The sequence below is a fragment of the Cyprinodon tularosa genome, unplaced genomic scaffold, assembly GCF_016077235.1.
Source record: "Cyprinodon tularosa strain WSP-4 unplaced genomic scaffold, ASM1607723v1 ctg356, whole genome shotgun sequence".
In the NCBI taxonomy this organism is placed as follows: domain Eukaryota; kingdom Metazoa; phylum Chordata; class Actinopteri; order Cyprinodontiformes; family Cyprinodontidae; genus Cyprinodon; species Cyprinodon tularosa.
Window position 1 is genome coordinate 1,548,839 of NW_024039070.1, and position 16,145 is coordinate 1,564,983.

The following is a 16,145-nucleotide window of genomic DNA, read 5'->3' on the forward strand; positions in this document are numbered from 1 at the left end:
CAAATAATGGAGGTCTATGGTGCCCGAGGCAGAAAGGTCCATAAAAGTCCACAAAAACGTGTCAATATTCCTCCATACTGCTCGTCCAATGTATTCCAAGTGTCCTGAGTGGGTAGCATCCATAATTTACTCGAAACGAAGTAATTTAGAATGTTTTTAGAGCATAAACAGTAGTGTATAGGATTTCCTAAAAGCGAGTTCACGAGTCTACGGAAACCGCGGCAGACCAAACCAGATGAAAGTGCGCATTCAGCTCGGCAAAGAACTCATGCTCTTCCTCAACACTGAAGCCTCAGACATTTTTCTTTCGTTGTTTCTTTCTTTGCACAGGTAAACAGCACATTTGTTCTTCTACGCTTGCATTATCGGCAGAGCAGACGCTGAATGCGCACTTTCATCTGGTTTGGTCTGCCGCGGTTTCCGTAGACTCGTGAACGCGCTTTTAGGAAATCCTATACACTACTGTTTATGCTCTAAAAACATTCTAAATGACTTCGTTTCGAGTAAATTATGGACGCTACCCCCTCAGGACACTTGGAATACATTGGACGAGCAGTATGGAGGAATATTGACACGTTTTTTGTGGACTTTTATGGACCTTTCTGCCTCGGGCGCCATAGACCTCCATTATTTGAATGTCAGCAGACAGCAAGAAGCCTCCCAGATCTCCAGATGTATTTGAGATATCAAAAAAGTACTCCAGAGTGTTGTTCAGCATGGGGGTGAGTAGAAAATGAAGGCTAATCATGTTTTGGGTGTACTATTCCTTTAACTGTCACCTGACCCCCCAAGCTGCACATCAGCATATTACAAAATAAGGAATAATAAATTAGAACAATGAATCTTGATGAAAAATGAAAAAAAAAACAGACATCTGTATGCCACACATGTCTGCTGCTTTTTGTTTTTAAAACATCATTGTTCCTCAAAATTAGATCTCTCTAATTAGATTTAGATGTAAATCCACTGAAAGTATTTGAATGTTCACTTGTTTATCATTGTGCTCATTGTCATACCTTTACTCATTTAACAAATATGTTCCATATGTTATAATTTAATGGTATGATACTGGACGCGATCACTAGAAGTGTTTTGAATGTTACTTTCTGCTTTTTCATGATTTGACTTACATTTGGAAACCTCAACTTTAAAACATATACCTAAATTCTTTTCAGTGTTTGACGAAGGTACTTTTTATCAGTTTGATTAAACGGTATAATTCAACATGGAAAAAACAGAAAAACGGCCGTTTTATCCTTTTTCTCCTCAGAAAACGATTCGTTTTCCCGTTTTGTGGTTTCTGCACATAAAACCAAAATCCAATAAACGGCTTGATTTTTGTTTTTTTGTTTTCGCCCCCAAAACGGAAACACCAGTCAATTTTCGGTTTCAGAAGTGGGCGTGGCTTTCAAGCTCGCCGGTCCGGTGCCCTTCAAAATAAAGGCATGGCATGGAAAAACTTTCGTTCAAGTGATTACTGGAGAAATGCCACTGGACTTAAGGAGGATGAAACTGTCAATAAATTACTGGTTAAATTTACAAGGGCATGAGGAAAATCACCCTACTAAACAGATATTCAGAGAATGTTGGGAATATGGCCATAATATAAGGAGTTTTGGATGGGAAGGAAATATTTATGCAGAGTATTCTGGGATAAGTAATATAACATACTGTAAAACTGTAAGTACATCTAAAATTGCTCCATGGTTTTTCGAAATGCCAATAGTAAATTTAGAAACTAAAAAAATAGAAGAGTCTTGTGGAGGTTTGTATCAAATTATTCAGCAGCATTTAGAAGTAAGGTATGAAAATATGACACAAATATATACAGATGCATCAAAAGAGGAAAATGGTAAAACAGGAGTAGCAGTATATATTCCAAAAGAAAATATTTCTATCAAGAGAAGAACAACAGATAATTTATCAATTTTTTCAGCAGAGATGTTGGCAATTATTTTAGCATTGCAATGGGTGCTGGAGGTGAAGCCTAGAAATGTAGTTATCTGTTCAGATTCAATGTCTTGCCTGACTAGTTTTAAAAGTGGAAAATCTGAAAGCCGTCAAGATCTTTTAGATGAAGTCAGTTATTTAATGTATGGTATAAGGCAACAAAATATAAGTATTCAATTCACATGGGTTCCAGCACACAAAGGAATCTTAGGTAATGAAAAAGTAGATAAGTTAGCTAAAGAAGCAGTTAAAGTAGGAGAAATTGAATATGATGTCCCGCTAAGTAGAACAGAAATAAAAGTAATTATTAAAGATAAAATAAATAAGGTATGGCAGAAGAGATGGAATTTAGAAAAAAAAGGAAGACATTTATATAAAATACATAAAGATATTAGCATAGGATATAACAGTATAATGAGTAGAAGAGAGGAAATATGGATAAACAGGTTAAGGATTGGGCATACTAGTTTAAAAGCAGGTCTAAAAATAATAGGGAAACATCCAACGGGTAATTGTTGTTATTGCGGAGAAATCGAAGGAGTAGAACATGTGTTGATCTATTGTAGCAAATATACAAAAGAGAGGAAAGAACTGGAAAGGGTAATGGGGAGTTCAGTAAAGATGGCAGATTTATTAGGGAAGCATCAATCAGATAAGATAATTAAAGCACTTATTAAATATTTAAAAGATACAGAATTAGCTGGGAGAATTTAGTGTGTGTATGTGCGTGTGTGTAAGTATAGATAGAATTTAGTTTCATGAAGATATAAAGATATACAGACATTATATTTCTGAATTACATCTCCGTCCAGTTGATGGCGGTAATGCACACAGGATGCAAACTGCCAGAAAACTCAATAGAAAAAGAAGAAGAAGAAGAAAAACTTTCGCTGTATAGGGCTTGGTCGTCGTGACGTAAGCACTTCGCGTCGCCGCCATGTTGAATGCGTCTTTTACCGCGGCTCAGACTACTGCCTATGACTACCGGGTACTGTACTCCCTCTCAGCCGTGTTTTAATTTGATTAATTTCACCTTAACTTGATTTCAACCATGGTAAACCGTTGCTGTATTGTGGGCTGTAACAGCTCAACGCATGATCGCCATGGAAACATAGAAAATGGGTTAACTTTCCACCGCTTTCCTGAATGGACGCGTAACCATGGAGACCAAGCGTCAGAGATAAAGAGTCGTCGGCTTGCTTGGATCGCGGCTGTAAGACGACCGAACATAACTTTCCACAGTATTCCAATGTCAATGAGAGTATGTTCCCTGCATTTTCATTCTGGTAAGTTAAAGATGCACGGTTTTATTTTATAGCCTACATTGTTTCTTTCCTTCAAAGTTGGGATCTTTTACGGGAAAATAATAAAAACGGCAGCGGGAAAAGGCTCAAATACGTGAGAAACCCGGAGGGTTGGCAGTTAACGTTACTAACTACACCTCTGAAACACATAGCAGCTAGTTAAAAGTACATTACATGCGTGAGTGGTTGTTAGCATTAGCGGTTAGCAGTTGCTAAACTAGCAGGTTCCAGAGCCCGTCTGATCACAGCTTACCTTCGTACGGATTACTGTGTTCCCACTGTTTGCTGGCTTTATGATCTGCAGCTCCTGAACTCATCCATTCATGAACTGCACATGAGACTCCAAGGACTTGTAGCTTCGGAACTGTTTTGAAGTATAGGCGCTCACTCATCGGTGCTCCACTCATTGTTTGGAACTTTATATGGATCCAAATTATTAATAATGCTGATTTTGTCACCATACCGGTCCCTGGCTTCTCTATTTAATGTGTCCCGGTAAATTCCAGATCCTTTTCGGGATTTTAACATCTTTTTTCTCTCTACTTCTGTCTCTTCTTTCAACAACAACGTTGTGTCAGAGCTATGTTTACGTTTGCGTAGCCGTCAATATGACTGCGACGTCCCACAATGCAACGTGGATCCCGAGCCCTATTTCCTGCCCTCATCGTAGCTTTTGCTTGTGTTCGAAATTAAACATATATTTAGATGTAATATATATTTATATTTTCTATAGCTACAGGGTTTACTCGGAATAAAGTCATCAGAGAGATTTAACTGCGAGAGAGCAGACATGGTAAATTTGACACTCACGACAGGTATTTTAAATGACCAGCAGATGTCGCTGTGCATCAATGGGACAATTAATCGCAATATTAAGCGTATTTTACCACCTCATAGTCAATAAATGGAACATTTATGAAACGGAGGGCTGTGTGAGGAACTTCATTTTTGTGGCGGTAAAAAATCTGGAATTTTTTTAGAGATATATCTGGGAAAACAGCCAATAAAATCAGGAGTGAGGTGAAAAAAATTATCCCTGCATTTCCATGCCTGAGATGTTTGTACCTCTACAGCAAGATAATATTCTTATGTAAATACATACTGATAGGATACTATGCAAACTCAATTTTAACAGTCTTGCCGGGGCTGGGTGATTTGATTCTGCGCTGGCACATCGTCCTGCGCTTGAATTCAGATGTGCATAAAGGTACATGTTGATTCGCACATTTTAGTCGCATATGAGGGGACATGTAACATCAGGGGCTTTGGCTCAGACCCGTCATTTGTCCTTGTCCCTTTACAGTCTTTACAAATTAATTCCGTCCGCTCCAACAAAATCTGAGAACGTGAAACTGAGTCTTTGGCATGCGTAATTACGCAGAGCACCCTGCGCAATAGAGATTTGTCTGATCAAGGCAGCGATTGAGGTGACAAACCTGTCGCTGTGAAAGGGGATGAAAATGATTATAAACGTTAAGAGGTTAGAAGTGATTGGAGTTGAAAAAAATATACTTTTTGTTGCAGTAAATTCTATTAGAATAACTGTCATTCTAATTTATATTTTAAGATTCAGTAAGATCTAGAGTTTTTCAATATTTTTAAGTAATACGTGAATTATATTGTTAGAGTGAGATGTATTTAGGTTTCCTTATACCATTAAATATGAATTATTGTATGTACATACACTTACATTCTAAACAAACTTTACTATGAAAATGCAGGGTTTTGAGACGTACGCACAACGCATGCGCACTGTGGCTACAACAGGACCGACTTTCTGTGTCCAGACGTCTGAGGATCACAGAGCAACATGTAGCACTTAAGTCATTTCACAGGTAAGTTATTATTGTTCTGTTTTATTTATTATTGTTCTAACAGTTTTTTTAAAATCACAGATAAAAAGTTATTTCACTGTTTGTAGAACCTATTTTCTCCTGTGGCCCTTAAGCATTTAACTTTGGTAAGCTGTAACTATGCTTAATGAATAATTTTTAATTAACTAATTCATGCTCCGTTTGAACATGTAAATTTCAATCAAAATATAGTTGTACTTGTGAATCTTTTGTTGATTCAGATCAAAGAGGAATTCAGGAGAACAACAACCATTCCAGTGGATCAAACCAGGCAAAAACTTGACAAATACACACGAAAGCTGATGAAAGCCAGGGGAGGAGTTTTGGGGCCCAAGACGAGTTTGCTCCTGGACCGACTGAGTCAGGTGTGCTTGTTTTGCTTGTTGATATGTTTTACAGGGAGATGGACCTACTTTTTTCTGATTCACAGACAGACCAAATTCTTTGGCAATGCAGTAAAGTGTTTCATGTAGATTAACAGGACCATCCCAGTATTTTTCTGTTCTTTGTGCTCTACTAGGGATTTAACAATATTACAATACTACTCTACCTACCTCAATAACAAGCCTGTGACATTTATTGCATTGTAAGACACCATTGATGTATCAGCATTGACATAACTTATTACTTATATTTATGAAATAAAATAGGATGTCTTGCTGCCCTCAGCTGCCTGTCTGTCCCCACCTCACTGACTAACTTTGCTCCTTCTCCATCGCTCCCTCAGTCACCCACTTCATCTCGCTCTTTCTCTGATATCTGGTCACACGATCGGTTCAAGACACCCCTAGGTCTTAAACTTCCCTCACATGCTCATTGTGTATTTATAATGCTTATGTTTATGTTCTTAATCTGTTCACAGAAACAGAGCATTGAGGTGAGAAGAGAAGCCATTATCTTCAGCCTTATACTGTACCATGGGAAGAAGGAATATGACTTTTTGAGGATTGCTTGGTAGGTCATGTTTTCAAACATTTAAAAATAATCTTGAACAAGGGGTTCATTTAAAGGGACATAGTGTTTGAAAGTGATTCATAAATGGGTAATTATCGCAGCATGTTACCATTGTGAAATTTCTTTCAGACACTCCGGCTAGGTTTAGGTTTCCTGCTTTATTTTATATAGTTTTTAATATTTTAAATTCAAATATTGTATAGAAAGAAAGAAATGCATGGAAACCAACTGTGTTAGACCGCTGTCTCACATCAGATGGGATACCCTCACAGCACAGGGGAAGAAGCTGTTTCTGAGTTTATTAGTTTTTGATTTGATGTTTCTGAAGCGTTAATCTGTAACAATATCTAGTATAAGTCAATATCTATTATAAGTCATTTTGCCTTATGTAACTGTGGTGTAAATAATTGTATGGTGAACTTATTGGTTTGCTACAAGAGTGATTGACTTGTAATGTTTGTATGTTACAGTTTACGATGGCTAAAGCGATGGCAGTGGTCAGAGGCCACTCTTTAATAAACAACTGAAAAGAGAAAGAAGTTTGGTTATTGGAGTGTCGTTGTCTGGCTGTCTAGCCGGCTGAAAAGTTGGGAAAACTCAGGGCGAGGACAGCACAGTGATGTCAGTAACTCTGTTTTCAAAATCTGACAGCTATGAGATTGTCCCAGGATGCAAGAGTACAGCGAAAGCTTGTCCACTGCTTATGGGACTGATTTATGCCCTGAACTGTGCATACCCTCCTATTTTGTGCTACACTTTTAAAGTCCTCTAAGAACTCTTGCTGGAGATGGATCAATTTAAACTCTACACAAAAGAAAACACCCTGAAGTGAAAGTTACTGTCATGATTCTGTCTTCCTAGAGGAGGAAAATATTTCTGTAATGAATGTTTTAACTCTGACAGTGTTGTAAACTTTTCACTACATATTTAAAAAACACTGTTCCAGTTTGAATGTAAAATTTATCACTGCCCTATAAAGAAATTTAGAAATTGAATTCACACTACTAGTGGAGTTACTTATTTGTGAAGCCGTTTCTTTAATGCATAGAGTATTGCTTCATTTTATTTGTAAACATTTATCCAGAGACAACTGGCATCAAATATATTGTTTTAGTTTAACATAATGGAAAAAGTCAAAAATGTTTACTTTAATTTCATGTCATAATTACATGAATTGCCTTGAAACCTTAATGGCACATTACTTAATTATGTACAAAAACTGGAAATATGTTATGTTCTATTGTAAACTTTAAGCTATTGCCTTATGTAACTAGTTTTTACATTTCATTCCACTTTAATAAAACTTTGTCTTAAATAATGCTGTGAAGTTATTGAAATGTCAGCCTATGGTTCAGCTTGAATAAGTTTGAGGTATTTAAAAAAACATTTTTGCCTTTCTAAATAACTTTAACCTGGGCATTTTTTTTACCTGTATGGGAGGTCTTTGAACTCCAGAAATAATATGACTTCTCTGCAACTGTCAGGAGAGAGAACTATACTGTCATTTAGTAAAATAATAAATTTTGTTTTGCCATTAAATTTGGTAATTGTTAGTGCACCATCTCAACGACTGTTTGATCATGAGCTATTCTAATGTTACAACACACTGGTGGTGAACACTTAATTGTCTCTTCAGTGTTGTAGAGAGGGTGTGAATAGTTCTTCACTTACAGCAGCTTGTGCAACATCCTATCTAGACTCGGCTCTAACATCCAGAGCTATTCACAGCACAGAGCCAGTTTTTTTAAGTCTATGTTTCTGCTGCACCAGCAGAACCGTCATAAACATTTTTCTACGTAAAACGTTCTACAAGGCATTGCTCATTCTTTTTTGCATTGTGTTCTGTTTTCTTTAAAAGGGATAAACACTAGAGTTATGTTTGAATGACTTCGAAACAAAATAGGAAGCACAATTCAGACAAAAATACAAGAAGAAATATAAACCAATTTAATAGCTGTACTGATCCAACAAAAAAACAAAAACAAGTAGTTGGCCAAAAACTTTTAACATATTGAACATGAACCAATCAAATAATAAAAAACATAATACATTAACATGAAATTTTAAGTATTTACTCAATTAACTTCAGGCAATTAAGGGCTTCTGAGAGTCCTGCTACTTCTTTGTAGCTTGGCAGGTCATCTCTACACTTGAGGCACTGATCAGAGTTGTTCCTCCACTCCTGAACACACTCCGCACATCCCACCTGGCTCCGACAGCAGGAAGTAAACATGGGGCGAATCATAACAGCTGAAAAAGCGCAGATTTCTTGAAGCAAGAAGTCTCCATAGTTAGTTTTTACTTGACAACTGAAGTTAACCACAGTTAGCTAATTTAATTATTCTTCTATCGGTCAATTAGAAACGTCCAGCTCAGGTAATGATGTTTACTTTGTCTTTGTTTCTTTACCCTGACCTGCTCATAGACCCAATAGGATTTATTTTCAACATGACTTTAACGTCGTCTTTTTAATTTAGTTTTTAGAACCCTTTCCGTTGGTCGAAATCATCCGAGGGTGTTCACCCTACGAAAAAACAGAGGATTGGAAATGTTCTGCATTTTTATTACCCGAAAAGGCCGCCAGAGGGCGCTATGTACGACGTAGACGTTTAGGCAAAAAAAAAAAAAAAAGCCATTTGTATTATTTCAGGCTGTCCAGCTTCTCGTTACCATGGATACAGAGAAGCGGCATTCCAGTTTCAAACGTTTTGGATAAGTTTCATAACAAAGCGCGGATTTCTTGAAGCAAGAAGTCTCCATAGTCAGTTTTTACTTGACAACTGAAGTTAACCACAGTTAGCTAATTTAATTCTTCTTCTATCGGTCAATTAGAAACGTCCAGCTCAGGTAATGATGTTTACTTTGTCTTTGTTTCTTTACCCTGACCTGCTCATAGACCCAACAGGATTTATTTTCAACATGACTTTAACGTCGACTTTTTAAATTAGTTTTTAGAACCCTTTCCGTTGGTCGAAATCATCCGAGGGTGTTCACCCTACGAAAAAACAGAGGATTGGAAATGTTCTGAATTTTTATTACCCGAAAAGGCCGCCAGAGGGCGCTATGTACGGCGTAGACGTTTAGGCAAAAAAAAAAAAAAGCCATTTGTATTATTTCAGGCTGTCCAGCTTCTCGTTACCATGAATACAGAGAAGCGGCATTCCAGTTTCAAAAGTTTTGGATAAGTTTACAGAAAACCAGGTCGGTGAGGAGGCTGCTAATGACCACTTAAAGCCGCTATTAAAGCAGCTTGGGTCTCCAGACCACCTCAGCCGATCCACAGTCGCTCTGATTCTTAAATCATACAAACAAAGCCCAGATACATAACAGATTATGTTCAGTACTTCTGTTTAGGTCCAGATGTCTGAGGGTAAAATTCCGACTAATGTTCAGATTTTCTTAGGTTTTAGGCTCTTGTTTGTTGTAAACTTCAATGATCGTGTGAAAAGTTGTACATATATATATATATATATATATATATATATATATATATATATATATATATATATATATATATATATATATATATATATATATACATATATACATATACATATGTATATATCTAATTTGATCTCTCTCTTTATTAAGATAATTAATATATATATATATATATGAGATTAATTATCTTAATGCAATTATTGAGTCTTTAGTTTTTCGAATCCAATCAAAATGTTATTATAAAGCTCTTTTAAACCACCAGACCCAGAAGGTTATTGCTGCTGTAACAGGAGGAGGAATTATGCTGAGTAAATCTGCAACGGTGAAGGAGGTGGAGACACAGCTGCGGCAGAGTGCTCTCGTTGAGATGGATGTGGCGAGGAAGAGACAGGAGACGCTATCACTGTATCTCAAGGTAATATCTCTGCCATGACCACAGGAAGGCGTGTAATAGGCCTTTCAGTTTTTGTTTCCTAAAACATTCACCTGAAGATGCATGAGTCTATTTGAAACAAGTTTTTAAGGTTTTAAGGTAACAAGGTTTTAAAATATTGAAACAAAATGTGACCGATTGGTAGGGACATTTGCAGAACAGGTGGGGGGGGGGGGGGGGGGGGGGGGGGGAAACTAGTGCTGACCCATTTCCTGACTGAAACCAGGACAAGTTTCAGGAGGATCAGAAGAACACTGCCGAGAACCTCCAGAAGCTGAATGAAAGCTTCAAACAGAGCATGAGTCTGACTCAAGGCAGCGAGCTGTTGGAAGGCATGAGGGCTCTGAAGCATGGGAACGAGAAGCGCCTGGAAGAGATGGACTTCATCATCCAGGTGAGGAGTTCAGAAGATTCCAAAAAAGTTAAAGTTAAAAAACAAACCATCTTTTTTTTCTTCCAAGTTTTAAAACTTTCCACTTCCTTTCCTGGAAACTTTCTCAATTCAAAATGTCTGGATTTGTATTGAGTTTAGGCTTTATAGAGCTACCCAATGAAGCCTTGTTAACCCAATGAAGCCTTAGAAAAGAAGCAAATTGAATCAAAAAATGCATGTTTGTTGTTTGTATTTTAACCTTTTGGATTTACTATGAAGTGAATGACTGAGAATCTTCCCCAGCAGCTTCATCAGATCCATCCCGTTGTCACTGGCCATGATCCTTCTCACTGTGTTTGTGCTGCAGAACTTGGTGGGGGAGCTGCAGGAGGCAGATCGTCACATCGAAGATATACAGCGCAGTCACCTGCAGCACATTGAGCCTCTTTTGGATCAGCACAAGAGGATGCTGATGAAACTGGAGCAGGAGAGGGAGAGCAACCTACATGACATCAGCTCTAAGTTCAGCTCAGAGAAGTCAGTCAAACACTCTACATAGATATTTACTGTAAGGGGCTCAAACGGTCTAATAGCACAATAGAAGCAGCCAAACAGGCCTAAACCATCCAGTCATCCAGCAGCCAAATCTATTGCAGCAAAACTATAGTGATAGCTCAGGACAACCTGAGGCGGATTAAAAGTCGGGCATCCCGAGAAGTGGTTCTTAAAGTTTGCTAACTGTAATTACAAAAGTCACAGTTACAATATAAAGTCCAGTTTATCTGGAAATCGATTGAGAGTTCAGCTGCAGCATAACTATAGAGATAGCTCAGGATAATCTGAGTCCCTCTAACTATAACCAGTGTTGCGCATGTTACTTTGAAAAAGTAATTAGTTATAGTTACTAGTTACTTCTCCCAAAAAGTAACTGAGTTACTAACTGAGTTACTCCACAATAAAAGTAACTAGTTACTAGTAAAAGTAACTATTGCATTACTTTTGCGTTTCTCGCCCCCGTAACCCTCACCACCCGGCCCCCACCTTCTCGCCGTGTGTTTCCAAAGCCAGCTGAATAGAGCGGACGACAAGACAAGAACCTGCAGAGAGTTTAGCATTTATTGCAACTCAACGTAAATGACATCAGGGGGGAACGCGATGTGAAGTTTTTTAACAGGGCATTCAGATCTGGTGAGTATATGAAATTAATAACTGGGGATGTCTAATTCTGAAATCCTGTGTGTTTGGGTTGTTATAGATACTGCAACATCTATCTATCTAGATGTATACTCTGTGTGTGACATAAAATATGGATCTCCATCCCTGCCACAAAGGCCATCAAATAATGTTTAAAATAAAAAATACAGTAGGGTGAAAAGGCAGAGTATCCATCCAGATTTCTCCCTTTCTCCATATAGGCTATCATTTGATCGTTCACGCTCTCCATAGTTCCCCTGTGGCGCGAGCACAGGGCGACTGTTGCGCGCCTTTAGCGAGCATGCGCGTTTCCTGTCGCTTGCGCGGTGAATTGTGTCGCCTGCGCTGTGCGGAGATGCAGGGGAAACCGTTATGTGATGGGGAAATGCAGCTCGACGTAACACCGGTATTTCCATGTGGAAAACGCTGTTTTGCTGCTGGAGTCATCCTCGCTCTCCATCTCTCTGTGTGTGCTGTACGTTAACACCCACCAGCAGAAACACCCACCTACCCAACTGACAGACGGAATCTCACTATACATCAGCCATTCTCATCCTCCCATCTCTCATGACAAGGCGCGAACGAGTCCTATCATGAAAAAAGGTTCATTTTGCGACCTGAGTAACGCACAGTAACAGGGTGTCAGCAATGGTAACTGCGTTATAGTTACAGTCAAAGTAATTAGTTAGATTACTCGTTACTAACACGTCACCCCATTGCAGACACCCCCGTTACTGTGCGTTACTCAGGTCGCAAAATGAACCGTTACTCCCATCACTGACTATAACCTTCATCAAAAAAGAAAGTTTTAAGCCTACCCTTAAAAGTGATTTAAATGACAGATCCTGATCAAAAACAACACCAAGATTTTACTTTATTATCTGAAATCAGTTTAATCCAATCCAAATGAAGTGACTGACTAATCAGCTTCTTTTTTTAAAGAGTCTGGTCCAAAGACTTTAACTTCTGTTTTGTCTGCAAAATTTGATTCTGAATCATCTCTGGTGTCTGCAGGGAGAGGATGTTGGCTACCCTCCAGCAGCAGAACCAGGCCCTGGTGGACCTTCTTGACGAGCCCATGGGTATTTCTGAAACCAACAAGGAGTCTGATGATTACAGATGGATTCAGAGTCAACTGGGTTCTTCTGGTAAGATATTCACCATGGGTATGGCTGAAACCATTGAGAAGTTAAATCAGCAGAAAGACACTGGCAAACCAAATACTCACTCTGAAGCAGGAGAACCAGCAGCTGCAGGTCATGGTGGATCAGAAGGGAAGAAAAAGAAAAAAAGGGCCTGTAGGGACACCCCACTCTGCTCCTGGCCCTCCAGGTTCCATTCTCCCCCATTCAGGAGATAGAGACACAAAAAGCTAACCAGCTGTGTTATTTGCTCGTCTGACCAGTTTTTACAGTTACAGTTGATTTAATAAAAGTTTTTAACACCATAGAGCATAGTATTTTCTTATTTATGTCATTAGACAAACTAGAGAAGTATGACTTTAGAAGCCCTGCACCTGCATAGCTGATGAGTTATCTGAAAAATAGATGACACCCCTCTATATTGTTCAGGGGAAAACTTGCACCAGCTTATCAGTGATATAAAGAGAGAACTCCATAGACTGAAAATATGGTTTGATATTAAAAAACTATCTTAAAACTAATAAAATTATGTTTGGATACTGGTACATTTAAAATTGGTTGGATTTGACAATAAATGGCGGAGTGTACGGAAATACATTTCTGGGAATAATTGACTGCAAATTATAATGAAACACATCACTTATTTACAAACAAAAAAAGCAAAAACATCACCAATATAACTATGATGGGTAAGAGAGTAAAAGCGACAAATTGGACAAAACACCATAAAAATAAAACTATTAAGATGTTATATATAGCAATATCATATGCCAATTAAGATATTTCTGTTAGAAATATTTAAATATTGCAGTTTTATAGTAGAGGTCCTGTTATTATAATGCATTCAAAATGTTCATTTTAACAAATGCTGATAGTACAAGGAAACTTAACATTTCCATGGTTTTATATGTGAGGGTTGCCTTACTGCCTGGCATTTCTTTTGACTTTTAGCAAGAGGTAAAATAAGTTCAAGGGAGCAACAATAAAGGACTGTTTGCTATCAAGTTTAATTAGATGTTTCAGCAATAGTAAAAACAAATTAGTTATGCTTTGCTTTAAAAAAATATATTGGAAGATTATTTGAACTCTGGGTGAAGATAAAATGTCTGTTTGAAATGATTACATCTCTTGTAGAGGATTATTTATTCTAAACTGAGAACTATGTAAATGATTGAATTAATGTGTTCCAGTAGCCTGCCATGGCCAGAAATGTATAGAAGCAAACAAACAGCTTGTCGTTCTGAGGGATTGGCAGCAGGCTACCATGATAAAATGCTACTTGAATAATAAGCAAAGTTACAAAATTATATTAATATCAAATATTCCACACTGCATTGTCACTGGTAGTATAAACTCAGTTAATCTATCATTTTACTTGGCAGGTCGAGTTAAGCAAGAGATTGGCTTTCAGAATAGTACTAAAGAATAGTGCAATATATTGTACCTCCAGCAATTGTCATGGTTTTAAGATGTTTGGCCCACATGAAGACACAGACAGAGAACAAGGAGCAGTTTAAGATGTTTATTTAGGTTACAAACAACAATAAATGGTTCAGAACGGGAGCCGCCAGCGAGGTTCGGAGCGTCAGCGTTTGGGGCTCAGCAGGAAGAAAGAGGAAACTGATTAAAACTAAGAAATTTAGGGGAATCTGCATTATTGCTGTATCGCTTACCGCCAGGTACGGATAACCTATCCGTACCTGGATGAGTGGAGGAAAGGGTTCTGTAACTCACAGATTTCCAATGGGAGGTGGTGGCTGAGCGACAGGTGGGACTTGGCGGGGGCCCAAGCAGCACTGCAGTGGAGGCAGGTTCGAGGAGCAGCTGAAGGAACCAGCGTTAATCCAGGAAAGGGGTTCTCTTGTACAGCTCAGGAGCACGGAGGAGGCTTGAGGGGAACACCATAGCAAAATCTGAGCAGCAGGGATTCAGAGACCAATCTTCCGAGCACTGGAGACAGACGAGTGAGCAATCAAGAGCACAACGAACTGAGGAAGACAAGAGACAGGTTAGAACCAGGAATCCAAAACATCAGGTTAACGAAGATCTGTCGACAGGACAGGCCTAGGCGTACCACAACAGTTTAACCCTCTGGCGTCCTTCAGTTGACTGAAACGAGCCGCAGTTGGGGGGCCATGCCCACCCGTCGACAACAGCCACCTGTGGAAGAGAATCAGCAGAGCACAGCACACAGAACCATGACAGTAATAATCTCACTTTTAACACGGTCTGCAAGCAATGTATCATGTTAGAATTCAAAGAAATATTTAATTTCTGTTAGGTCATAATAAAACACTTTCTGCATCTGCAGATCAGAAGTTATTTAGTTTTATGAAGTTAAAACCCAAGAGCGGCCCATTAATAATCTTAAGGAGGCCTTTGAATTTCACCCAGACTAGGGTCTCTAAGGTCTGTAACGTATGAGTTAGTACCATGTTTCTTATTGCATATGTTAGAGAGACACAACTTTATTTGGAGTCTGAGGATTTAAGAAGCCAAATAAACCATTTTATTTGCTAAACCTGTTTCTGAGTCACCTTTGTGGCAGAGAGTAATTTATTTCATTTATATCATTCATCATTTTATATTATTTTTTTATTTGTTTATTTATTTGGTTTTATGTATTTAAATATTTATGTTAATAATCCTCTATAGCAAGTCTACATTATAGATATATTTCATATTTGCATGAAGAGATGCACCCCTTGGCTATATTTTTTTTCTTTTTTTTTAATAGCAATAAACTTTTATTCATTTCACTAGTTACCGTCCAACAAACAAATAGTCCAAGGTGCCTTGAAAGCACAATATATGACTTCACATCACAACACAATTATTTTTTTTTTATTGAAAAAACAGAATATCAATGACAAATTCAACAATAAGTCAATATTACAAGAATATTATATTATTATTTATATTACAAGAAACAAATAAGATCCCAACTCCTATTAACTCCAATAAAAAATTACAGGCTTGAACAAGGAAGGGGGAAAAAAAATAAGAATAAAAAAAATAATAAATAAATAAAAGAAAAATAAATAAATTATTAAGAGGAGGGGACTAACTGAAATTCTTTTTTGCTTTAAGGTTCTGCATCTTCTTCAGACATCGGTTGAAGGAGGAAGGTTCGTTTTTGAGAGCAGAGAATGAGAGGGAGCATTTTGCATAGCTATATTTTCAATGTATCCTGACTTGAAGAAACGAACTCTATGCAGCAAAGCTACTAAGCAATCTTGAAAAACTAAGAAGTATATAAAGTATATCATTTTGTTAGACCATAGACTTTGAAATAGTTGTCACTATTTATAAAACACATTCCAGTCTTTCTCCTTTACGTTTTTTTGACGGTTAAACGCGTTTGGAGTGAAGACTTTCAAAATAAAATACATTCTCGAAAGATCTCGAGGTTAAAGTTGTCATTCGTGTCAATGTGTATGCAAACGATGTAAAAAAAAAAAAAAATAGGAAAATAGCATTGGATTTTATGAAATTCATTTG

At 37.8% G+C, this 16,145-nt stretch overlaps 1 protein-coding gene and 1 long non-coding RNA gene across 7 annotated transcripts; both read left to right on the forward strand.

The window, feature by feature from the left end:
- The first annotated feature begins 4,940 nt into the window (after positions 1 to 4,940).
- Positions 4,941 to 7,170, forward strand: LOC119790166. Of its 2 annotated transcripts, none has more exons than XR_005281680.1 (3): positions 4,941 to 5,089; positions 5,329 to 5,472; positions 6,532 to 7,170. It is a non-coding gene; the product is annotated as an uncharacterized LOC119790166 (long non-coding RNA). The 2 variants fall into 2 exon arrangements; XR_005281679.1 differs by lacking the exon at positions 6,532 to 7,170 and adding an exon at positions 5,970 to 6,051.
- Positions 7,171 to 8,336: 1,166 nt separating this feature from the next.
- On the forward strand, positions 8,337 to 16,108 carry ccdc65 (coiled-coil domain containing 65). Of its 5 annotated transcripts, none has more exons than XM_038295571.1 (6): positions 8,337 to 8,437; positions 9,765 to 9,917; positions 10,162 to 10,329; positions 10,676 to 10,845; positions 12,517 to 12,668; positions 12,738 to 13,109. In XM_038295571.1, the coding sequence occupies exons 2-6, from the start codon at positions 9,804 to 9,806 to the stop codon at positions 12,860 to 12,862; spliced, it is 729 nt and encodes a 242-aa protein (XP_038151499.1). In that variant the 5' UTR covers positions 8,337 to 8,437; positions 9,765 to 9,803; the 3' UTR covers positions 12,863 to 13,109. The 5 variants fall into 5 exon arrangements, with proteins under 5 accessions (XP_038151499.1, XP_038151498.1, XP_038151501.1 ...); XM_038295570.1 differs by lacking the exon at positions 8,337 to 8,437 and adding an exon at positions 8,475 to 8,908; XM_038295573.1 differs by lacking the exon at positions 8,337 to 8,437 and adding an exon at positions 8,476 to 8,908 and having other exon boundaries at positions 12,517 to 12,650; positions 12,741 to 13,108.
- Positions 16,109 to 16,145: the final 37 nt, after the last annotated feature.